General features: G+C 42.7%; 2 protein-coding genes and 1 long non-coding RNA gene across 4 annotated transcripts in view; 2 read left to right on the top strand and 1 right to left on the bottom strand.

The window, feature by feature from the left end:
• Positions 1 to 3,582, top strand: part of slc26a10 (solute carrier family 26 member 10) — a 12,765-nt gene extending 9,183 nt beyond the window's left edge. For both annotated transcript variants that reach the window (XM_030364249.1, XM_030364242.1), the window contains 6 exons: positions 1 to 90; positions 1,394 to 1,448; positions 1,555 to 1,637; positions 1,727 to 1,781; positions 1,856 to 1,962; positions 2,069 to 3,582. The exon at positions 1 to 90 is cut by the window's left edge and continues 93 nt beyond it. In XM_030364249.1, coding sequence (XP_030220109.1) covers positions 1 to 90; positions 1,394 to 1,448; positions 1,555 to 1,637; positions 1,727 to 1,781; positions 1,856 to 1,962; positions 2,069 to 2,104 — 426 coding nt within the window. In that variant the 3' untranslated portion in view covers positions 2,105 to 3,582. The remainder of the gene's footprint in view (positions 91 to 1,393; positions 1,449 to 1,554; positions 1,638 to 1,726; positions 1,782 to 1,855; positions 1,963 to 2,068) is intronic.
• A 760-nt stretch (positions 3,583 to 4,342) lies between these two features.
• Positions 4,343 to 6,242, top strand: LOC115544087 (uncharacterized). The gene is made up of 2 exons (XR_003976801.1): positions 4,343 to 4,538; positions 5,631 to 6,242. It is a non-coding gene; the product is annotated as an uncharacterized LOC115544087 (long non-coding RNA).
• Positions 6,243 to 9,575: 3,333 nt separating this feature from the next.
• Positions 9,576 to 18,367, bottom strand: b4galnt1a (beta-1,4-N-acetyl-galactosaminyl transferase 1a). Its single transcript, XM_030361388.1, has 11 exons — positions 18,060 to 18,367; positions 17,367 to 17,646; positions 17,073 to 17,255; positions 16,518 to 16,624; positions 15,936 to 15,973; positions 15,626 to 15,806; positions 12,585 to 12,677; positions 12,305 to 12,492; positions 12,070 to 12,210; positions 11,436 to 11,673; positions 9,576 to 10,151 (listed from the first exon to the last, which is right to left on the bottom strand). The coding sequence occupies exons 2-11, from the start codon at positions 17,579 to 17,581 to the stop codon at positions 9,940 to 9,942; spliced, it is 1,596 nt and encodes a 531-aa protein (XP_030217248.1). The 5' UTR covers positions 17,582 to 17,646; positions 18,060 to 18,367; the 3' UTR covers positions 9,576 to 9,939.
• Positions 18,368 to 25,780: the final 7,413 nt, after the last annotated feature.

The raw sequence follows: 25,780 nt of genomic DNA, 5'->3' as shown, positions 1-25,780 counted from the left end.
CTGGGCCTGACGCCGGAGAGGATCCGCAGCCTCGAAAAGACGAGGAAGGCCCTGGAGAAACGCCAGAGAGACACCACCGTCAGCACCGTGGTACGTCTAGCAGCGGGCCTACTCTCTGTCTGTCCCGAAGTAGGGCTACTCTCTGTCCAAGCCTTGTCCACGTCTAGTAGGAGGCCTGCTCTCCAAGCCTGGTCCAGCACTGCAGTAATGTACTAGTAGGCCTACTTTCTGTCCAAGCCTGGCACAGCACCAAGGTGCATTTACTAGTAGGTCCACACAAACTATGGGGCTTGTGTGAAAGCTTTGTTTTGCAGCTTGGACGAATAGTGTTGTGGGGCTAGTTTTGGTTTGCTAGTCATTGGTAGAATGTTATGTTGTATGGTACTGCATTGCTCGTCTCGTAGCTATAGACCCTCTTTCTGTTGAAAAACGATAACATTATTTTGTTGCCGAGCTTAGGGTGGAGAAACACTGAATGCATTGATCTGAATATGTCCTGCAATGATAGAATGGTCTTCTGTCAGTTATCAAGTGTTTGTATACAACTTTATGATGATAGGACGCCTATGTTAGGTCACGTTATTACTTTATTTACTATATTGTGCTTTAGTATTTCCATTTAATAACTAACTACATGCCTGTCTCTATCTTAAATGATGATGGCGGCGTTGAGCTGCAGAGAAGACCTGCTCTCGGAATTAGACTGAACCTAACCTCATTCAACAATAAAATAAGCACTTAGAATGTCAAACAGATTGTATTGTAACCTGGTATGGAAGAACTCTATTTAAAGGGAACCAACACGCTCTCAAAATCATGTTAGGTACTTTGCTCCACTCCAAAAGTAAAACGCTATGATTATGAGACATTGCTGTGGAACAAACGCAGTATACAAGATGCTTACAGTTCTATAGGATATGGTTATAGTAAATAGAGCAATTGGCTATATCTTAACGGCGAACTGCACTTGCATTTCGCGATAAAGTAACCTACATCTCATGAAAGTGTTAAGCATCGACTTAACCACATAATTGTTGTATTATTTGTGTGTTTGGCCCTGGTCATACCATACCTCCCCTTGTTTATCTAAGAGAGTAACAAGATCAGTCACCTGTTCCTCCTAGTTTCCCAATTTCTGATTCGGTGGACATGACCAACCTCCACTGTCACATATCCAAACCAACAATAGACAATACTTCATTTCTGCCTCTCAACAACGCAGATGGATACTATTCATATTTGCCCCCAGGCATTGCTTTGTTTTGTCTGATGCTAGCGCTGATTTAATCATGATGTCACCTGAAAAAGGCTATATTGTATTGTATTCTTATATCATAGTATTTGTGAGGTATTCTAAGTATAATTTAATGCATTTTCTTCTCTGATTTTCCAGGAAAGAGGCGTTGCAAATGCATCATTCTCATCAGATAATGAGTTATTAAAATCTGGTAAGATTGGAGGAAAATTGCGAGAAGTTACGTTGAGAATGTGAGTGACAATAAATCATAAATCACCATGATTATTTATTAATCTTTTTCGTCCTATCATACACAGCTGAGAAGGAAGTCCAGGCTCTACTAATGGACTGCAGCAGTGTGATATTTGTTGATGTTGCTGGAGCCAGACTCCTTATACAGGTACGTCTGTAAATCCCAGGACAGATTAGTTTCCCGTTGCCAGATCCATGCACAGACCTGGTAATCATGGTTTGTTTTTTCCTTTCCAGATGTGCATTGATTGCCAGAAAGTTGGGGTTTGCATATACTTAGCAAACTGCAATGGTAAGGCAGAGTCTCAATGATGATATCTTGTGTGAATAGAAACTTGATATACTAATACACCCATCTCCATCTAGAAAGGGTCTTAAAGATCCTCACCTCCAGCGGTCTGATGAACTACATGAATCCACAGCACATCTTCATCACGGTGCATGATGCCGTGGTCTACATTCAGCACCTCAAGGTATGGCTCAATAATATGACCTCAGAACTCCATCATGGTATCTATCTCATCACTGCTCTGCTGTGTGTGGAGTGATCAATGTCACCTATGTTTATGTTCACTGCAGGAGAAGACCCCCGACACCACAACTGTCTGGGTGTGAGATGTTCCTGTTCCTCACGGATCCACCCGATGACGCACGAACAAGGGCCGGTCCGTTTCAGACGGAGAGTGTCAGGTCTCACCAGCGCCGGTGTTTTTGTGTCAACTGTATGTTGTGGAGGCTCGGAGGGATCTGACCAAACCGCTACACCTGCTGATTTGTCTAATTAGCACACCTTCAATAAGATGGGGGAGAGGAGCTAATTACTGGCATCAGATGTTGTGGTGTTTGGTGAGCAGGCGAGCAGTAGAACGCCAGTCCTCTGGGCTCCAGGGCGGCTGATGGGCTCCAGTGTGGGTCCGTGTTTGTTCCTGAAGACGGTTGCTCAAACTGAGTGACTGCATGCCAGAGTTTCAAAAACAAAATAGGCAGAAGGAAAAGACGTAGCGTCTAGTGTTGCACTGTTGTAAAAAAGGGCTAGCATCCCATTCCAGTGATACTATGCCATATGTTTGGAAGATCATGATAGAATCCCAGATATGGTTTAATAAAACATGGGTATATTGGCACACGTGAGTTCTACATGAAAATCTATTCCCCTTTAACGTAACACATAAAACCAAAAAAACAGTGCAATAAATGAAATGTAAACGAGTTATTGGACTTAAAAACTTGTGGGAAGTCGATACTATTTGATATTTATTTTATATTCTTTATTTTTGTTTTGCGTCTTAAATGGCACTATTAGACAAGCCTAATGAAATGCACCGGGTAAAATCATAATACATTTCATATCTGCTTATGCCATATACTGAATGCTATCACATATTGCCTTGAAATATTCTTTAACAACATTATAAGATCTATACAAGTGTCTACATAATTGAACTGTTGCCTGTTTTAAGCATTTTTTATTTTTTGGAGATCATTTTATTATTTATCGGCTTATAAGATTCAGTCTTTCTACATCGTTTTGATACTTATTCTTTATGTACATTACATGCCATGAAAAACAATGATACATGGAAAAATGTATGTTGTTGAAACGTCAGCCTCGTTAAGATAAATCGATGGAATGTGAAGTATTGCTTCTCTTCAGACTACGGTCAGGTGTGTGTCTACCTCAGGGTTGATCTGAACAGTACAGCACGCGTCGGGCAGCTTCTGGAAAGGTACACAAACATTACACAGACTCCTCTGGGATTGATAAGGTTAAATTTACATCTAAACAATAGACCATTGTTTCTTGTTCGCCTCTATCATCTTTCCATTCAAATTGTGAAATATTACAAGGGCTTTCTTCCAAAGTATGTTCACCACAAATGAGTGAATGATTATCGAAATGGACACATACAGACGTTACAACGCAATTGAGTGTAGTGATACATTCACACTCTAGTGCTCTCTGCTGATACGATGGCAGTACTGTTTATTTTCATTGTGTCAGTGTACCCCATCATTAGAAGGTTACCTTGACCTGATAAAAATATATATGTAGTGCAAGTTCGAAACCGGGCCAAATAAAAGCAAAACACTAATTATTTGCGTGCTTGATGTTGGTTTGGCCAAGCTTCTGTTTTTTCCAGTGCATATTTCAAAGAGGCCTCTAGACGCTGTAGGCCTTCTGGGTGTTCGCTTTAAAGCTCAAGGAGTGTTCGCTAATTGGAAGGAAGTAGTCAAAGTAGTAAGTGAGGAAAAGTCCACTTCAATATAAACAGTGTAATCTAGACAGGGCTCTGGACGTCTATCTATAAGCGACACAAACAAGCAAGCCCGACTGCTCGCAGCGACAAATGCACGCACAAATACAAATATTGGATAAGAAAATCCAGTAACAACCTAAGTAAACCGTATGCTTAACTGAGTAAAATGTAACGGCAAATAAACAGGATTATGCTTTGAGGGTTTTTTTACGGGTTTAAGGATAACCAATAAAATATGTAATTGACATTATTCTCATTCGTTGTGACAAAAGTAATAGCAGGATAGTAAAATGTAGTTTGTGTAGCCGTGTTGTAGTAGGCTAGTCACGTTGTGGCTTTTGCACATGCAGAACAGCGCAGATCAGAAAAACATCCAACCTAAATACTAATCATGCATGAAACCACAGAGGAGGCGAGATTGAGCCACTCAGTAATTTTTCGGTTCTGTCTTAAATGTCATACATATGCACACTATATTTACACCTACAGCGTAACCTACTAAACTACCTGTTACGTTATTGTAATGCGTCATGTCTCCAAAGAGATGCGTTGGCGCCCTCTAGCGGCGGAAAGAGGGCAATGATCATCACATTACCCAAGGCGATGGTGTGCTCCAGAGTGATAGATATAACAGAGTGGCGACACTTCCATTGGACTCTTTTTATGTCCATGCTCCGTTGTAGCGTTTTTTGCCGCCTACTTCCGGGGTATGGAGCCTCGCATAGTTCCAAAACATCCATTTACGGCGGAGGAGATCATTTCATTTCCATTGCCGTCGAGTAACTTCTGAGGTAAGTCAGTGCATTAAATAGTTACCTCTTTTGAATTGTCATCTGTCTATATTGTATCAGAGGCCCTTTATGCATATACTGATATTTGTTTGTGTATGCACAGCGTAATTATGTATATTTTTATCTTTGTAGACGACAGATTGCCTGCTAGTTTGTTAGCTCGACTTCGCCATCTGTGAAGGTATCTCCGGGGGTAAATTGATTAAATTGCTACCTCTTGATTTGTCAACTCTCTATATTATATCTGAGGGCATTTATAATGCATATACTGATCTTTATTTGTAGGCCTATGTGCACAGCGTAAATATATATATGTTTTTATCTTGGATTTATCTTGGTCATTGCCTGCTAGTTAGGGGAGCTTACCTATGTTCCCCGGGTCCTATCCTATGTTCCCCGCTTTTTATGTGACCGGGGAACATAGGACCCTGTGAGCAAATATTTTTTTCGTAGGATGGTAGGGGCAAGTACCGCCTTTTTTTTGCCTCTGATTCGCCTTTGATTGGTTAGAATGGCTCTCCTCCGATTGGTTAGGGTTAGGGTTAGGTTTAAGGTTAACCCTCACCCTAACTGTAACCCTAAACCTGACCCTAACCCTTTGCACCCGGGGAACATAGGACCTGGGGAACATAGGGATGACCCCCTAGTTAGTCAGCTCGATTTCGCCAGCTGTGGAGGTATCACTGCACCAGAAGTTATAAGTAGTGGATCTCTGACAACTTTTATTTAGTTATTGATGTAGGATTACTAGGATCATTAAGGTTGATTAACGACGGTGTTAGCTACGGTGTTGGAGTACTGTGTGTCTGATGCTATAGCTAGTAGAAATAAGGTTGCTTTTGTTTAATTATACCCTTGAAAAGGCTGTTGGATTACATATATGAATAGAAATTATTCAACGCAAAAAATATAAGCCATAATGACGAGCTTTCAAATGTTATTACACAGACAGTAGTGTCATTCTTTTTTTTTCATAATGTAAGCTTCTGTCCACCCCTTCCCAAACTTGGCAGCAATTTGGCCATGTGTGGGGAAACTCATTGACCTACAGGCTATTCAAGGTCTTGTCTGATTGTTTTCACTCTCCTGCAGGTGGTGGCTGCTGGTGCTGGTGGTGGCGGGTGCTGATGGTGTATGCGGCTGATGGTGTATGCGGCTGATGGTGTATGCGGCTGATGGTGTGTGCGGCTGATGGTGTATGCGGCTGATGGTGGATGCTGCCGATGGTGGATGCTGATGGCGGTGGCTGCTGCTGCTGGTGGCTTGAGCTGGCTTGTGCCGGCGAAACACTGCTGCTGCAGGTCGCTGCTGCTTGAGGCGATGGCTGCTTGTTGTGCAAATATATCGTCTTTGATTTCAGAACAGATGTAAGGTTAAGACACTAAAGTCAGTAGCCTAGTGCTACCCATGCTAACACGAACGTGAAGCTTTCCCTCAAACTTAAAAACGTATTTAACCCTCCAGTTATGTTTGTTTGTCAGGAACAGCAATGGTGTTCCCGGGTCAATTTGACCCGGTGCATGTTTATTATCCAAAAGATGTCCTAAACCAAAAAAATCCCAACAAGCAGTGTGAACTTGTCATTACTAACTCCATTAGTAACTATTCTATCAATATGTAGTGCAATAGTGTTCCTTACCTCTAACAGGTAATGGTTCAATTAGGATAATTCACTCGTTTTTCATTAAAAAATATTTGTTCAAACTTTTTTTTTTTTATGTTTCGCCTGACAGTTTCGCCTGACGCATATTTGGGGATGAAGACCACTGTATTTCACCATGTTTTGACATGAATGTCTTTCTTGGAGGAATAGGAATAGCAATTCCCTCATCTGGTTCAAAATCAGATTCATTAGAATCTGAATTTAGGTCAAGATCGTCTTCGTCAGACACATCCTCCTCTATTTCACTGTCATGATCAGTGATGAAGTCCCGAGCCTCCTGGACTGTCATCCATTTGCTTCTGCTGCTCATTTTGTAAAGGTCTGCCTGACAGAGTGTAATGTTGGTAGGACTCGCATGCAGAGAATATTTGATATGTTTTGACCCTCCCCTGTTGAGTGTCCACTGAATGTGGTTGGAGTTTTCCCGCGAGAACAGAGAACATAAATGGTTCTCGTCAAAAGTCATAAAAATTGCACCCGTGTGTGTGTGTGTGCGTAGGCAGGGTGCGATTTGCCGGTGGGGATGGTGGGGATTATCCCCCCCTCTGGTTTACACGTCCTACCCTCTGCTGAATTATTTTTATCCTCGGTGGGGATAAAAATTATCCCCCCCACCCAAAGTATTTTCACCATTACATCGTAATAATTAACAACCAAAATACACAGGGTCCGTCTTCATTTTGATTGTGCTGTGATTTTGATCTACCGGGAGCGAGTCAGAGGCGTCGCGCGTGAGCGCAGGCTGGATGACAACGGGATAATCTCTGCCGCCGCCGCTCTAAATCCATCAAACTGGCCATCTGATGAAGACGAGCGCATCCTCTACGGCGATGAAAAACTTCTCGCCATACACAAAACTCTTGCTGTTGAGGCCGCAACCAGTCCCATACTCCTGAAGGAGTTCGATGAGTTTAAATGTCACGGTGTCACAGGAGAGAGCATGCGCAAAGTTCTCACCGCTGTCTCCACGCTCCTAGTGTGCACAGCCGAGTGTGAAAGAGGTTTCAGCGCCATGAACCACATTCTTGCAGATGGCAGAAACAGAATGAATGTGTCCACACTGCACAATCTGCTTTTCATCTCTGTAAATGCACCAGGTGTTGCTTCCTTCCCGGCCCGCAGATTTGCAGAGATGTGGTTGAAGCAGGGTCACCACGATCCGCCAACAGGAAAGCAAAAAAAAGAGGCTGAAGTGCGTCATCAGAGCGGACTGTTTTCGTAGTCTGACCTAATAGTCTACCCGATTAACCCATAAAATAAAAATAAAAAACGTCTTGACAGCACATTGTGGTATTTCATATTTTCTGTTGAACTGATATCGGGAAAAAATATATATTTTTTTTTATTTGGCACATTTAAAAACAATTTTAGCTATGAGAAAATATTTCTGCAAATGCAGTGGTTAAGTTCACGTTCAAAATAGGCCTACCGCCTACGTTATGAAGCCTAAGTGTAAGGTTTAGATACACAAGGTCACAAGATCAACTGTTTTCATAAGTTTTCACACTGTTGTGTGGTTATTTTTCCTGAATAAAATGTCTCTCAAAATTATCCCCCCCTCTGGTTTTTTCACAAATCGCACCCTGTGCGTAGGTGTGTGTGTGTGTGTGTGTGTGTGTGTGTGTGTGTGTGTGTGTGTGTGTGTGTGTGTGTGTGTGTGTGTGTGTGTGTGTGTGTGTGTGTGTGTGTGTGTGTGTGTGTGTGTGTGTGTGTGCCGAGGGTGTGTGTGCGTGTGTGTGTGTGAATTGGGTGAAATATGTCTCACAGTTGTAAAGAAAGAATTAGTCTGACATTTCTGACACCCTTTTACCTCCAGTTTTACTGCTGGGTCAAATTGACCCGAACAGTATCTATGTGATATAAACATGCAGGGGGTGGTTGCAAATATGTGAGATGAACTATTTTCATATTATATGTTGAACTATTTTTCCTAGATCTTCAAACTTTAAAACGGGTCAATTTGACCCGGAACATAACAGGAGGGTAGTTTGCAGTTGTCACCCTACCACTCCAAATGTAAAACTGACATTTACAAAAATGCAACAATAGTCAGAAAAGTACTTGGGTATGTGTTTTTTAATTTATATTTACCATTCAATATTGCAATCGCTGCTGACAGTCCCATTGAAGAACACGGCAGCGCGGCGTGTTTTGGAACTATGCAGGCTTACATGAACCACGTGACCACCCTTCCGGCGAGATCAGAGTGACGCAACTCTTCGCTCTGGTGTGATCCAGATGCCTCGGACACCAGGGTCGGGGCCTCTACGAATTCACTTTTTTGCATAGGAAATTTTCTTTCCTATGGAGATGACCTGGAAGTGCTTGGAGGAAAGGTTCGAATTCTAAAAATGCTTAGGAAAGGAGCCTCGATGCTTCCTTTAACCCTCCTTTAGCATAGGTTACTCCTGAGCAAACTTTGCGAAAGGAAATAGTGGTATCCCATAATCCTTTACGTCGGCAATATTTAAAACAACATGCCACCGATGAAGTTTACCGACTCTACGCGAAGACGCATGAGAGACGCGGTAAAGCAGAAGAGAGAAGAAAATACAATTGATAATAATGGTCTGGATACCAATTCCAGAAATATATTATTTGAATCGAAATGAAATCATTTATTGCTGGTTATTAAGCAGACAATATAATAAGAATAAGAAAATAAAATTCAGACTTTTAAGAAAGTCTGAATTTGGGGCAGTTAATTTCAACGTCAACATAAATTGAGCATTTTTTTCACATGTGAATTGGGTTTTCAACTGGCCTAAAATATTTTCGTTGGCCAAGTCCGACCTGAGTGATTCTCACTGTTGGCATGGCAACAACCTGAATGAAATCAACACAAGAACGCATGGATCAAAAGAGCGCTTGTTGTAGACCAACTTCGGAAAATTGTAGTTCCACCGTAGAGACGCTAGAGGTCAGCAATACTCACCGTCGCGCAATGGGAAAAGTGGAGTCGAATTCACAGCGCTGTCTTTTCCTATGTTCGAAAGGAAGCACCTTTCATCCCTCCTTGACCCGATGACGTTTTCCACAAAGGTTAAGGAAAGGAGGCATTTGACTATTCGTAGAGGCCCCTGCTCAATGGCGCAACATCAAGGAGAGATTTGCTTCCGCATCATGGGCGCATAGCCACTCCCTAGGGCATGACGTGCCAGATACAGATATTTTCTCTAACTAGCATTGCAGCATCATAAGCGAGAGGTCTGAGCGAGCACAGTCGCATTGTTTACCGACTATGGATGTTGGATGCAGAAGTCTGCACTTCATACTTCCTGTATTCAGATCAGGCTCATGGAGAAAAAAAAACATAGCTTGTGGAAACATGACTGGATGGAAGGAAAATGGATAAGGGAACCGAGATATGGGGGTTGGTGGTTGACAGTGTGTTTATGTACACAGAAACCAGATAAGGAACAAAGATATACTGAATCGACAAACACTAATTTGTTTAATCAAACATTATATAAATAGTGCAACAGTAGTCATATTAAGCATTTAAAAAAAAAACATATCCCTGAGTAACCAGAAGCATATTCATCGCGTAGAAAAATAGGAAAAGGCTCTGGTCCTCGATTTATGGTGAAAATAATTCTTAGAGAAAGTAGAAAGAAAGCATTCTTAGAAATCTCTTGAGTTGAGCTCATAGGTAATCTGTGTTCCGCTTCCAAACACCAAACAACCCCGGTCATTTTTTTACTCCTAGTTGGCAGTGCCACAACATTGAGGCATGTGTCAGTTACTGCTCATGCACTTCAACCTGTTCTTAAAGTAATACACCTCAGTCTGCATCCTTCCTTCGCTGTTCGTGAAGGAGTAACGGAACCTGTCGTAGCTCTTCGCAGACTCTGACTTGCTCCAGGGAAGGACGATCTTCGACGCGTGGCCTATCTTCACGTCGCTGCAGGAGCCCACATGGAGGGATCCCAGCGCGTCCACAAAGAACTCTGTGAACAACAAGTTTCAACATTAGATTACAGTGTGGATTTAAAAAGGAAAACTGTGAGATTTTTCAACCTTGACCATTCTTTCTGATCATTTTTGTTCCGTGGGACTACAATTTATGAAATCGGTTTATTATTGGGCTAAAAGGCTGCAGCCGTGATCCACGCGAAAGGGGTCAACTGTAATCCTTTGGGGCCCTTACCCCTGTATACGTCCTCTAAGAGAGATGGGTTTTGCCACAGACGGTCTCAGCATATGTTCTAACATTATGGAGAGGATCCATACAGAGAAATACAACCTGTATCTTTACCGGCCGCTTATTCCAGTGTGTTGTGACCAACCCAGTCTCGATCAAGGAGAAATCCCTCTCTGAAATCTTGTTGTTCCAGGATATTTCCTTATTGTCATTACAATCTCAACTCTCTTTCACCCATATATTTTCGATGGCAATAAGATATTCTTTCTTTAGTCCAACACAACAAACTCCCCTCTCTACAGCCCTCAATCACGTTTCCACTGTTATCTTCCTACAACTCAACTATTGCGGGACTTCTCAATTCTCGAAACATGGTTGGACACAAATATATATAATAATATGGGAGCTTAAGCAGTGCTGCGGACATTACATTTCTTTCACTCGATATTACTTTATTTGTCCTGCACCTGGCTAGAAGGTGGGATGTGCACACAGCTACTTTTTTTAAAATTTGCACACAAGTATAAAACAGACCATGAGCAAGTGAAAGTTAAGAAACAAGTTGTATTTCTCTGTAGGTATCCATAATAATTTAATATACACTGAGCATGTCAGTGGCAAAAACAAACACTTTTAGAGGATTTAGGGGCAAGTGCCCCAAAGGATTACATTGCAGGTTGTTTTTTTCAGATTACAGCTGAAAGCATTCATTTTCGAAACATTGTTAACCGGCTTAGTCCCTTTGAACCAAAGTGTACCGGAAATAGGGTCCACTTTGAAAAACCAGAAGTCTTTCTTTAAGACATTCCCCTTCTCCAACGTTCCTTCACGACAGTGATGCTCCTCCTCTCATAAGCCAAATGTGAATCATTTACTCTGCAATGATGATCCCACACTACAGACTAACAATGTGGACTTTGGATCCTGTGGGACCAAGCAGTGGTGGCCATTAGTGAATACTGCTCTTTGTTCAGTTCATGTGACGTGAAAAGACTTGAAGGCAGTAACGCAGAACACACACACTTGAACCGGTCTCACTAACAAACTGCCACCTGTCACACTGGCTCCCGTCACACAGGAACAAACTTGCCTAAGTGGCCACGCCGTGAGAGCTGGGGGTTGAACCCAACCCTAAGTATCTTGTCCGTCCTCGCCATAAAAAAGTTGATGACGGCGTCGGCCACCACGCAGCTGGGGAACCCCTGTATGGAGTGGTAATGGCCCTGTCTGATGTGGAGGCAGTCCCCCTCAGAGCCCCCCTCATCCACAGAAAAGGTGTGCTGGTAGGTCGCAGAGTAACCAGTCACCTCTGTTACCGCACCCCCTACCTGGGATCAGCAGGACACACACACACACACACACACACACACACACACACACACACACACACACACACACACACACACACACACACACACACACACTAAAAGATTACAAGTGAACGAACACTGGGAACAACCACCACAAGAAAGCTTGGGCAGGAGAGGGTGTTAAATGTCACCACACCCACTGCTTACACAGTAAAATATTAAATATAAACACCAAATAATGTTTATGTATTGCACTATACATTGTGAATGTGGGTGTGGTGGGGATACATTTCTTCCATCACCATTCTGCATACATTATGGATGGCTATGACCACCAACTATATTGCACACGTGTAACCCCCTATTGTTGTAAACGTACAGCAGAGCTATAGCGTTGCCCACTTGCCCCCTCACCAGGTCTAATGTGGTCTTCTCCAGGATGTCCACCATCTTCTCAAGCTTAGTGCTTTCGGTGAACAAGAAGTCATCGTCGACCCACAGCACATACTTGGTGGTCACCTGCGAGACGGCCAGGTTTCTCCCCGCAAACCAACCCTAGCCACGCAGAAGGGACAGACATTTGACTGGAACCGGATGCACAAACATGCACCGCGACTTAGAGAACCCATTCCAAACAGAGTGTGTGTACCTTTCCGAAGGGCATGATGTATCGGTCGATGTGAGGCCCGGTCACCGGTTGAGGATGCTCGTTGTCGTCAGCGATCACTATCAAGACGGTCGGGTAGTACTTCCGTACGCTGTTGATCATATCTCGAAGTTTATCATAACGTAGGAAGGTCTTGGTTGCTATGGTAACGAGGGCGCTTATGTTGTATCCTAAAAAAGGGACGAAAAATTAGACGGGAGAACAGAGAAAAATGTTGACCAAAAAAGGGATTTTATTTTTTGTTGATTTAGCATCGACCTACCTTCATTTGTACCCGAGTTGAAAAGTTTAGGGATGGCCCTATGACCCACTTTAATGGTGAAAGCTGCCTTGTGCCCTCCACTACCATACAGAACTGAAGATGAAGAAAATACAGAGGAAATCACCACAACACACCTGGAACAATGTCCATGGCACTAGGGCACTTCTATTGGGCTCCTCAATACAAAAGGACGCAGGATGGGCATGTATCCTGCGTAACATGATTTGTGTAAAAGAACATGGCACAGAACTGGAATTGCCACCTTGACTTCTAACTAGCAACTTATTATCCTGTTTAAGGCGAAGTAAGCAATATTGATTTCTTAAAATAAGTGCGAGGTAGTTTTCTATTCCTACAACCATCACTGATAGAGTCTGTTTTCAGTAACATAGGTCTACCACTCTCACCTCTCTGCCATAAACATATATATTCTTTCTGGTAACCTGTACCATCTTTATCCAATCAGGAAAGAGTTACCAAAAGTGGCGACCCTATCTGCATGCAAGGGTAGGCAGCAGGATTAAAGTGCCACTGTCAGTCCATGGTAGAACATGGGAAGCTACCGATTCCAGTGCTGCCAGGAAAGGCTTACACAATCCATTCAAAAATAAAGAAGAAAAAAAAGAGAGAATAAAACAAAAGCTGCCAGGAAAGAGAGACAGGGGTATTGCTAAACCGCCTTCATTTGATGTTGTGGGGAGGAGAAAGGAGAGTTCTAACTGCTAAACCGAACATGAAGATTGTGAGATCGCACACAGCGCCTTAGAAGGTGCTGTGTGCGATAGGGGCGGGTCCTCTTCCATTGGGGCTGGCATGACTCACCGCTATGCTACGCAGTAGCCCTAACAAAAGGCTCTATTTTTTCCATAAAAAGCATTTATTTTAATAGAATATAGAATAGAATAGAATAGAATAGAAAGCCTTTTATTGTCATTGCACGAGTCAAGTACAACGAAATTTTTAGGAAGCTTTCCCAATTGGTGCATTAAGAGGCTTAACCCTTGCTCAGATAGGGACATCAAATTGAAACGCAAAAATGAACTTCACAATCCAACACAGAACGTTGCACTTTGTATAAGTGTCCGAGAAGCTTAACTCTCTCTCGGATGTGGACATCTTTATCTGGCCAACAGTTGGCCAGATAAAGCTCTATACACACACTGTGGCGTTATACTATTGGTTTCCTAGTAGAGGTGCACCGAAAATTCGGCAACCGAAAAAATTCGGCCAAAAACGCAAAAAAAGACACATTCGGCTTTCGGCCGAAAGCCAAATGAGTGGCCGAATCGGAGGCCGAAAGTGGTGGTGACGCAAAATTATACAATCTTGACTGATTACACAAGCAAGGAGCACAGGCCACCTATACGATCTCAAAATAGTAAAATGTAACAATTACGCCACCCCCTCTAGCTTTTTATAGGTTGTGAGTTGTTTTGTTTATCTCGCCATGAACCGCGGGAATGTTTAATCTAACGTTCGTAAGCTAGTGAAAAGGTTAATTGAAGCGGCGGAGAGAGTAATTTGTTCAGCTAAATCTCTCCTTAAGCACGGATCACAGAGTTCATTCTTAAGCAGATATAATATGGCATCGTTTGTAGCCTGAACGATACATTCAAAGTTTCACGGGAAGATTGATGAGCAAGAAACATGCACCGGCACAAACAGGCTTCTCCAAGATGGAGAATATGGTTGTGTGGTTATTGATTACTTAAATATACACTGTCATTGGGTTAAAAAAACTCCTTCAACTCAGTATCCGTCTAGTCCAACCGTCAGCTACTGCTGCTGCAGAGTGCAGACGTTGTGCCGACGGGCTCGGAGTCGGCACCGCGTGCATCACCAGTCATTCAAAGCAGCTGTAGTAATCACACAACCGGACGGTGTAGAAAGTCCCGTCAGTTAAAAATAGTAATGGAGTTTTTAAATCCATGTTAAAATCGGCCGGATATAGAGCTAGCTAGCTTAAAAAAAAAAAAACTAACCAATGGTCACAAACAGTGTCAAATGTGATGTGTTCAGGTTGGCTCAGTAATATGATTGATGCGTTCAAATGCAGCAGTAAAAAAAAAATAAGAATTGAGATTTTGGTGAAAACTTGTTTTCCCAGTAATATAAAATAGGGTTAGGACATATGCTTAGGACACTGATAATTTCTTATATTGCATGTTTATGCATTTGTTTGTGTTGGAAGGCTTTTGAAATGTGTTGTAATTATTGTTGTTGTTTAGAAATCAATTTACAGAGACTTTACACTTGATAAAGACAAAAAACAGTTAATATTGTGAAGCCAAGTTTAAGAAAAAAGAGGGGGGTAGAGAGATGAAAAGGGTAGAAAAGAAGATGAAAGGAAAGGACAGAGGGGGTTGGGGGGGGCTCAATTGTTCTCAAAACCGCAATACAAATTCAGGGTGATGTGTTTTTCTCCAACATTTGAAGATTTCAAATAAAAAATTTTCCTTGAAAAACATGTCTAAACATTTATTGTAAGCAGTAGATTTAAGCAATATTTAAAAATAGTGTTTTGACAACTTTAAACGGAACTGTCATTTTCGGTTCCGGTATTCGGCCAAGCGATTAATTATTTTTCGGTTTCGGTTTTGGCCACAAATTTTCATTTCGGTGCATCTAGAAGCTTAACCTCTCTGGGACGCAGCTCATATAGCCATTGAAGATGAGCATGCTCAATCCTTTCCCCAAAATATCTAATGTATTCAAAGGAATACATTATTCACGCAATCCATGTATAAACATCCAAGTGGAAATGAATGTATGCAATGGCAGTTTGTGGATAAGTCTGATAAATTCTCTCTCTCACAGAAAATGTGTGCCTGTCCTCTGAAAACTGCAACTGAAGAAACAGGAAAGAGCGAGTTTGCAACCTTGCATGAACTGATACCACTTATATCCTCATCTCTTTCCGCTCAGCATCTTGTGTCATCGTTTCAACTAGACAAACAAAGAGCAAGGGCCAGGCATGGATCTCACTCACTCACTCACTCTCTCTCATACCTTTACATCTATGGAATCAACAATAAGCACACCTGTGTCGGCCGTCTTGGGGTGGAAGAGGGTGTTGGTGTAGGTGACAAACTGCAGCTGCCTGTTGAGTTGGGACAGAACAGAGCTGGACAGCCCCATGGTGTTCTGGCCTGCTCCTGAGATGGACACGCCGACAACGGTGGCAGCCACGTCCAGTGTCCCCATCGTCACACTCAGGCTCACCTGTCACATCATCATCATCATCATCATCATCTTTTATTCACATTCATATCTTAAATAAATGCTGTAAGAATATGTAGGCAGTCGGGGTATGAGGGAGGGGGGGATAGATATGACATGTAGTATATTTACCGTATGTGTAGGTCTTGGATCTTGTTTGAGACCCAACCCTATGATAACAACATGTAATTCAAATAGATGGAACCAACGATGTTGAATGACAACAAGTTTATGCTTTTGGTTAATGCTGCTAGGCAATATGGATTTGGAAACAAAAGTTAAATACATATCTTCTGAAAGAGCCATTGTTAATAATATGTAACGGCATTAGTTGTGGCTTATTAGTCTGTTAAATATACAGCGACAAATCATTTTCACAGTCCGTCTTAGTAGAAAACATGATTGATAACCTTTGGAATCATTAAATCCAAAGATCATGGTGAACGATCTCCTTTTATATATTTCTGTGAATATAATTTATACTGATCAGGTAAATAGTCTTAATTTGATTAATCTCTCAATGGTTACATTTTTGCAGGAAAACATGCAACAACGTTAGGTGATATGGTGATAGTGGAACTAATGGAGGGTACTTTCCCCTACTACTGGTGCTATAATCTACTTATTTAACCAAAAGATGGTTAATGACATTGACAATGAGCTATAATCTATTGATAGGAGACTATGCCAACTTGGATGAGGGGATCAACTTACCAGGAATAATGATGGTCTTCATGGGCCTCACCTCCACTCCCTGGGTGGGGTATTGAAGTGGACTGTTGGCCTCCGCTACGATGAGAAGGTCTGCTGGAGAGTAGGACCTTGGAACATGATATCACAACGAGAGGATGTCGTAAGCCCCTTTCACACATGCAGTATTACCCTGCAAAGTCCTTGAAGAGTTCCTGCGAGGGGTCACATGTGAATGGGAACTAAAAATCGATATTCCAAGAAATCGGCACCTGCAGTTTGCCGACACAAGACTTGGTTACATGTTGTGAAAGCATTGAGATGTTCAGGAGAGGCAAGTTAAGGTTTACATCGGACAGAAGATGATTTCATGTGGTAGACTCTGACTCCGCTGAGGACTGCTGTGTGTGCCAATGCAGTCTGACACGTTAGGATACAGGTTCTCGTCTCAGTCCGCCTGTTTTATTGCGGTTGGCAACGTCAAGTGTTGCTGTGGAGCCGGAGCTCGGTCCAACACAGTAACTCTCCATTATTTATTCCTCCTAATATCAACTGATGAAGTCATCATCGATAACTTACCTTCTCTGGAAGGCACTGTACTCCTTGTCCCTGCGTCCTATCACCCCCCCTGGGTCAGGGTCGGACTCAAGGTATGCATGGTTGAGATTGTTTGCCCACACTCTAGGGAACAGGATACGTGGTAATGGCAGGTTGATTTTATTCTCATCACCTCGGCATTCACACGTACCGTACGCCAACTGACTGCATCAGGAAACAGGTTAGCCAGGTTAGTCTGTCACAGAGATGTAAACTAATCTAGTTCTGTTGAACAACAACAAATTATCAGCATGTTGAGATGAGGGTTCAACCCACCGTGACACAGACTCTTTTAAAACGTAGGGGACGTCGTGATAAGAGCTTAAGGTGTCCTTATTCTTCTCCATCAGTAGCTTCTCTATGTGGCCTCTCTGGGTCAGACCGATATCCACGCTTTGTTTCTTGACCGGGAACCACAGGTAAATTAGGCTCAGTAGCAGAAAACCACTGATCATGACCAGGACCAAACCTTTCTTAGAGATGGCCCGCATCTCTGACGCGCTTACAAAGCAGTTGGCCCAAGCGTAAAATCGGAGGCCTGCACCTATAGAAGTCCCTGCAACCACAACAACAAAAACTGTTGCATCGGATACACGGGCTTAAAGAACGCAATACAATACATGCAATTGTTCACTCTGAAGGCATGGTTTGCATCTACTTTGGCTAAACGGCATTTAGAAAGGGAATACATTGGAGGGGAACATTTACCCATAACTCTCGTCCAGCATTATAAAGTATTAAGACAAATATAGGTCTCGGATAGTTTGCTCGTTATCATAGCATAAGGAATACAAATAAAGACCAAATAGGCCTATGTGAGGAGTCTAATTTATTCTCCTCGATAAAGTTAATTTCCAAGTCCATTCAAAGAGTGGAATAAAGGAAATACCTAAACAATATCGCTACGGAGCGATAGGCCTATATATTGTAAATGCGCACGTTGGAATATAGAAAAAAATGGGAACTTACTTTCTGTTCTGCGGCCCTAATTTGTGCTTTTCGGATTCCTGGAAAAGTGGAGACAAAATGTGACGCCCAAGGTATTTCCTATACTGTGCGCAACTCACACAGGTTTGAGTCACATTTCCTGATATGAGTTGTTGGTGGCTACTACCGTCCGCAAACCCGTCATTGCTCCTACAAAGCGAGGTTGAAAATATTTTCCAATAAAAACCACATAGATTAAGACATAAAGAAACGTTAAATGGCTTAAATCAAGTGAAGGGATTTGAACAAAAGTTCAAAAGTCTAAATTGACCAAACATACACACCATTTAAGAAATAGTAAATGGTTGGGGGGAAAAAATAAAGTCATCGCTGAATGAAAAGCGCAAAGCATTGCTAAAAATGCAGAAATGTAAAATGAATTGAACTGAAGAATCTGAAACGTCAAATGCATTGCCCTGCAACGTGTGCGTGTGTGTGTGTGTGAATACAGGTAAGCCTGTATTCGTTTGGTTCAGGTGACGTCACTGTAGCTTTGCGCCGCCATCTTGACGACCGATCCCACCCACTCATAAGCCGTTTCTCAATTCGCGTACTTGTGCAAGTCGGGCACTCCGAACACATTGACGATTCATCAGATTTCCGCTGCTCTTGTTAATGCAAGAGTAAACGGTAATACTATGTTAAGCTAGCGGGAGCCCATGCTGTTAATTAAATTATACAAACAGATGGTACGGGAGCATTGTGACTGGGTATCTTTCTTGCTGCGTACCATGGAACTATTATAAAGTTAAAGGTTGGGTAGGTGATTCGCTTTTTTGGCCATTTTTGCAAAATTACTTGAAATCCTTATCCGAACCCGCTTGCAGCCACTGAGTTAGAAGTACTGACATGAAAATTAAACAAGTCAATAATCTGTGGAACGGGCAGGGCTCGAAAAACTCCAGCCAATCATTTCCATTGCCACCGAGTTGCATTGGACAGTAAGTACGTCAATCAAACGGTCGTACTGCACTCCCCCTCCCCCGCGCCCCGCGCGCAACCCCTTCGTGCAGTACTCGTGACCCAGAGCTCGTGACCCAGAGCAAGCTCCTGTTTGTTGTTATCCTGCGGTAGCTACTGGAACTAGTTAATCCACATTTGGACCTAGCAGTAGAAGACAATTTCCATGGCAGACAAGACGCCACCATCCCCGACATCACCACCACCACCAGCAAAGAGAAGGAAAACTCTTTTTCAGAGAGTAATTGATAATAAAAACGCTGAAAGAGGAAAACTGAAATCAAGAATAATCCTAGGCGCTGCTTTCGAACGTTGGCGGCAACTGAAGGACGAGAAGGGTCTAAAAACCGATGCTTGTGTGGCGGTTGACCTAGTTTCAAGGTTTATACCGTTTATACTCGGTAATACCGGTGTTGAGACGAGTGTATTACTCGTTGTGAAAATGTCCACACCGCAGCAACCCTAGTGAAAACCAGGACTTCCAATACAATTATATGAAACAAACATACATTTTCTAAAAATAGTAATGATTTATGTGACCGTTTAATGTTTATAACATCTGGTGCAACCATAGCCGCGAGAACGTATTCTCAGCAGGGGGTGCTGGAAAAAAAAACTCAGCCTGCACTAGACTCGCAACTCGTTACATTGATAAAAAAAGATGTATAGCAGCGCAGCTCAATTACACAAGTGCATGCGCGCACAGTTGAAAATCGATCGTTCACATCCAGCTGCTCACAGAACAAGTTTAGCGCACCACCGCTACCCTCACACTTTTTCATATAACCTTTTTTCAGCACTAGGTCATATGAGCATTAAATAAATGCTGCGTCTCAAAATGCCTTGGACAGCAGCGAGGATGACTCGCTTTGCCACGGGCCGAAACAGTTCGGAGCGACCACAGCCAGAGCGAACACAGCGGGGCAGAGGAGTGTCAGGAATAGTCTTTGGTGTACACATCAGTACGGCCTATTTGCACTACTGTTTAGTGGCAATGCAGTGTTTTATTCGATGCCTTTTTATTTTCGTATATTATTTCAATGAATACAATTTATTTATTCATAAAAACCGGATCTGGTCTTCAAATCTTTTTTCCAAATATAGGTTGTCTTACAATGGGGTTTGTGTTTATATTCGGACCAATACGGTACATGGGGCGCTCACATGAAGTTAAGCATTTCCTGGTGTATAATGTGACGCTTCAGAACCTAAAATCCCGTTTCTCCCCGTTGACACGACAACACATAACCGGCGTTTTCAGAAATCTCCACTTTGGCTGGAGTTTTTAGAAATGATCGTTTTCTGTGATAAGACAGGGCCTCGGACAGGGGGTGTTGCAGCACCCCTACTTCCCGCGGTACTGGGTGCAACTTACAGCTGAATGTAGTGCCATGTTGTTAAACGAAAACCTACGCTAGCCTGGCTCGCTCTCGCGCATCTCTGTTCGCGCTCGTGCATGATTGCGCGTCCAGGTACTTGGAATGGGTGGAGTCAGAGTCAGCGTTGAAGGAGAGGGGGTACGACCATTTGAGTTGTGTATTTTCAAAATCTGCTGGCGTTTCGCAAATCACCTACCCAACCTTTAAGCATAGCCTAAACGACTTGCAAATACATTTTCTCTTGTTTATTTTTTTTCGCTTAACTGTTCCACTCATGGACCTATTAATGGCCCACTATGCAACTTCGGGCATTTCTTCGCTGTTTTCTTGTTTTTGGCACGCACATTTCTCTACACAGCGCCCCCTAAAGCTTCGTAGTAGATATTTCACAACATTGTCGTAACAACTCGTTGACGACCCTTCCCCATGCACTTCTACGCGAGCCATGTGCATTTGTTTTCAAAGAAGCCGGCGAATGCGTGGAGCCATCTCCGAAGTAGATGTTCATAAAGTGTAGGCAAGGTTATACATTTTTAAAAGGGTGTATTTGTATTGCAATAAACATAAATCCATCATTTTTTATAGTTGACGGGGAGAATTTATATCCTAGATTATAATTGTTTTATCTTAGGTTGAACAGAACAATCAGTGTAAGAGGTTTGGCCAACATAATAATCTAAATAAACAAGAACCTGGATTCAGGGATTCAGTCTGTATCTGGGGGACGAGACAGACGAACAGCAAAACACCCATGGAACCAAAGGTGTTTATATGGTTGCAACCAAGCAAGCTAGAAACATACAGGGCTCACAACAAAACGGTCGAAAAAACAATTTTTACAGGGCTCACAACAAAATGATTGAGCAAACACATTTGTACAGAGACTATCAACATCAAGAATACCACGAAGACAAAGGCCACCCAATGGTACTTTCAATTTCAAAAGCAACACGGCCGAGTCGGCGTCTGATTTGCAGTCTTCTTTTTCTTTCAGTACACGCTATTCCTGAACAGCTTGCCCAACGTTTACTCGTGTCTGGCCTCTCTGCCGGTCAGTCTCCCTTTTCTCTTCTTCTGTTCCTCCGACATTGGGTTTCTCTGTCTCTTTTTAGTCGGCTGATCTATGATGAATACCAGTGACTTGTATTTATATCGAGCCGGTTCCGTGTCTGGGGGTCTGTGCCGTAAAGCAATTCGTTACTTCGCGAGACCCGAGACTCCGGCGAGAGTGGGCGGCGGGTCGCCGGCAGAAACATATTCCTTTTCTCCGCCAAGATGCGCAAGGGTGAGTCGAAACAACGAACAATCGAACAAAAATGTATAATAGAACCATCGCAATGACTCTTAGCCTGTTATATTAAGGTAAATCAAACCAAAAAAGTTGCATAGGTCCCCTTTCACTCGTGTCTGATCTCTTTTCTGGTCCATTCTTCTTTTGTTCCACCGACGGTCGCCTCTTGGGTCCCTTATCAGTCGATTGATCCATGATGAATGCAACAATTGCCTCGCAACTGGCTGTTTATATCTAGCCGGTGTCATGTTTGGGTTGTGTTTCTGTGCCGTAAAGCATTTTCGAAACTACAATCTGACTACATTTTCGAGGATAATTCCGCTGCGTCACATCCGGAATGTCCCGGTCCGAGCAGATCAAGTTGCATATGCGCTTTTTCACTGAAGAGGCGACATGGGAAAATGACACACCATCGACCCAGAAATGGATGCAGAACCATCAGCATAACTCTCAACCTGCATACTTAATGTAATTTTGGCTAAAAAAGTTGCATAGTGGGCCTTTAAGGTTCCACTTAAGAGTTCACGTTACTACCGTTCGCCGTTGCTCCATGTTTAAATCACAGTGCCTTGTTCGTGACCCGTCTCAAATTCACTAACTGAAATAGTGCCCCCTAGTGATCTTCTTTTTTTTTTTACTCAGTATTAATAGCCCTACTATTGCCGTTTTCGCTTGAATTTTTGTATTTCTCTACTGATTGCTTTGACAATGCAACATTAAAAGTTACTAACAGCGACTTCACACAGAAGCTCTGGCTTAGGGCCCCCAACCCCCCTTTGGCCCCTGGGCATGTGCCCGGTGTGCCCGTGCGGCAGGGGTGGACTGGGACAGAAATTCAGCCCTGGCATTTTCTGTCCAGACCAGCCCACTACATTATCAGCACTAGGGGTGGGATGAGATGAACGGGAAGAACCCTGTATGTACTAGATTAAAACAATTTAATCAAGTAGGCCTACATACATCCGAATAATAGTACAGCACTTTAAAAAGCAGTTGTTGCTTTTTTTAGGGGTCCAAGCCAACAGGTTGGATCCCTATTGTTTTTGTAAGGATTTTTCTTCTTATTATTATTATTATACTTCCCGCCTTGAAAGTGGGTCCACAGCCCAAACCGTAAATGGTGCACACGCGCCAATTACATGACTAGAACCAGGTCCGGCACCGCTACTCAGATAACCAAATCCAGACATGCCGGCCTCTAGGTGGCGCTATACCAAGGAGAAACACGTTTGGGGCTATAGCTCCCACACCGAACCTCCCACAGTCAAAAACTTGTACCTAGGGCTGTCACGGTTGAGGAATTTTCACCGCGGTGAAAACAGGGGGCGCAATATCGCGGTAGGCGATATTATTGCACAATTTTTTAAAATGCCGTTTAAGCGAGATAATGCACATTTAAATTCAAAACACACCCGTAACCGGAGTTTTGTCAGCGAACTTTTCGGACACAACGGAGCTGAAGGTTTGTGTGGAACCAGTTGCCATGGAGAATGGTTTGATAGTTATGACGAAGAGGGAACGCTCCGTTCACTTGCATGGACAGAGTCTCTGGATGCTAAGCAACCTCAACGTCTTGGCGGACTATTTCTCTGCTGATACGAATGCTGGAAACACACAAGACACACCATGTGAAGTTATTTAACCCGATTATTGTTATTTATATCAGAGATTATTTAATCAAACCCGATCTAAGCTCTATCACCCAAACACGGCGGTGTTTGGGTTTCCTACCTCGGACTCCAGCGCAGCCACGGCCGACAACTATCTTTATTCTGGGTGGAAATAGTAACATAGTTACGCCATTAAATGCGTTTATGGAAACATTTTTAGCGAGAAACGTGCATTTTACTTTCATAATGTTCGCTCGGTGAATGTGAAGGATGTTTGGTTTGATAGGTATGACGAAGAGGGAACGCTCCTTCACTTGCATGGACATGGACTCATCTAGCAGCGTTGGAAGCGTTGAACCACCACACAATGATCAAGCGTCAGGTTAGGCGCGTTACTCGCGTTATCCAACGCGAGTTCACCATTACTAAATTAATGAACGTTAATGAATGGTTATCATGGCAACGCACGTTTCATTCTAGAATTCCACGGTCAGTTTCATGAACGCGCAACCCGCATCAGGTCATATCATATGCGTTGATCGCGATGGCCCATTATCTACCGCAGTGTGCTCTAAATATCGCGATTTCTTGTCATTTCTTGTCGCGTTGTGCCGGCGAAATGCACACTTCTTGGACCCCTGCATAATTTGTTTTTGTGTTTCAAGTTTTTGTCTCTGGTGCTGCTGATAAGACAGACGTGAAACCCGAACAGGAAGTTAACAGACCTCCTGTGGTCGTTGCATCTCCACCCCCCATATCTACAGATCTACAAAACCCTTTAACCCGTTAAATATCACACTTGATCCAACGCTAAATTCGCTCTTGCAGTTTTTTGTCTGTGACTGTGAAAATCTTTTGTTTTAAGCCCAGCATTAGTTAAAACCAGACTCAGGCAATAATAACAAAAATATCCTGATAAATAATCTAAATAGAAACATATTACAGACAGCAGCATTAGAGCTGAAACTCATTTGTTTTAACGGTGACTCAGTCATTATGAAACCATAAATAGAGAATTGAAAAAATATATATTATCTATAGCTGTGTGAAAAAGGCTAAGACATGAATTACAGGTCTAAATAGATATGCATTCTCATATACGTGTATGTGCACCTCACATGTATGTATACATGTGCACATACACGCATGAGAATGCATATCTATTCAGACCTGTAATTCACGTCTTAGACTTTTTCACACAGCTATAGATAAAAAGAAAAAAGTATTCTCTATTTATGGTTATATTTACTTACTTCCTCATCCGCAGCCAGCTACACTCCTCACCAAATTCATGACTTGCAAAAAACAGCAAACAGAACTTGTACTCAGTATCTGTGTACTGAGAAGTATATGTAGCCATGTAGACTTTTTGTGATGCAGTGACACTTAGTGAACAAATTTATCCGTCATGAAGGACGACTTAAAGAGACCCTTATATACTACTTTTCTGGTCTTAATTTCTTATTAATGACTCCTATAGTGCAACCTGACACGAATCACAGCACAAAAAACAATGTAGATTTTCGGGAAATTCTTCCTCTCATCTGGGAGCTTTCAGCATTCTCTGTCAAAGCTCGGTTTCATCCTTCTCCGCCCCCTCGCCCCCCTCCTGCCAACCCCACTCCGTTGTGATTGGTTACCTTCCGGAAGACCTGCGAAGGGCAGTCGAGTTCCACCCCCTCCTTTTGCGCGTGCATGTAGCCTACTACAGCAAAGATAATTGGAGACATATTGTAAGCAAATTTCCGGTAAAATGGCGTGTTTTCAGCATTATTCCTTGGACCCCGAATCAGACCCAGACATGGAGCAAAGAGAGCCCGAAAATACCCGAGAAATAAGACTGTAAATAAGACCGAGAAAGTGCGGACTTGAAGCGCGCACGTGGGCAGATTTGACCAGGCATATGGGGGCGTTGCAGGAGTGCCTCTACGTAGATCAGGGATGGGCAACTGGCGGCCCGCGGGCCGCATGCGGCCCGCATCCTCACTCAGTGCGGCCCGCATCCTCACTCAGTCAGGCCCGCACATAATAAAAAAAAAAAAAGATTAATTGAAAAAAATAAATAATAATTGATCGAGTTACAGAAAACTCGGTCAAGAAAGATGAGAAGAATTCATAGAATTCGAAGGCAAACCCATGCGTCTAGTTTGCTTAGAAGCGATATCAGTCATTAAAGATATCCACTTAAGTCGCCACTACAACTACTACAACTGCTTGTTGGGTTTGAGTTCATTGAGTTGTTGCACTTAATGTTGGGCCACTGTTTTTCAGTTTTTTGACTTCATTGAATGATGATGTATGTGAGCCCTTTGCACTGATAAAAATACTGACCATTCATGTGGCTGTTTGAGCATGGAAAACATGAAATGAATGTATGTTGGTTCAATTAACATACCGTACATAGGTTATGATTCTAACCCTAACCCAAAATGCACCAGAATACAGGAAATCATATCTACCAAA

This window comes from Gadus morhua, chromosome 1 (genome assembly GCF_902167405.1).
Source record: "Gadus morhua chromosome 1, gadMor3.0, whole genome shotgun sequence".
Taxonomy (NCBI): domain Eukaryota; kingdom Metazoa; phylum Chordata; class Actinopteri; order Gadiformes; family Gadidae; genus Gadus; species Gadus morhua.
Note: the sequence above shows the minus strand (reverse complement) of the source record. Positions and strands in the feature narration are given on the sequence as shown.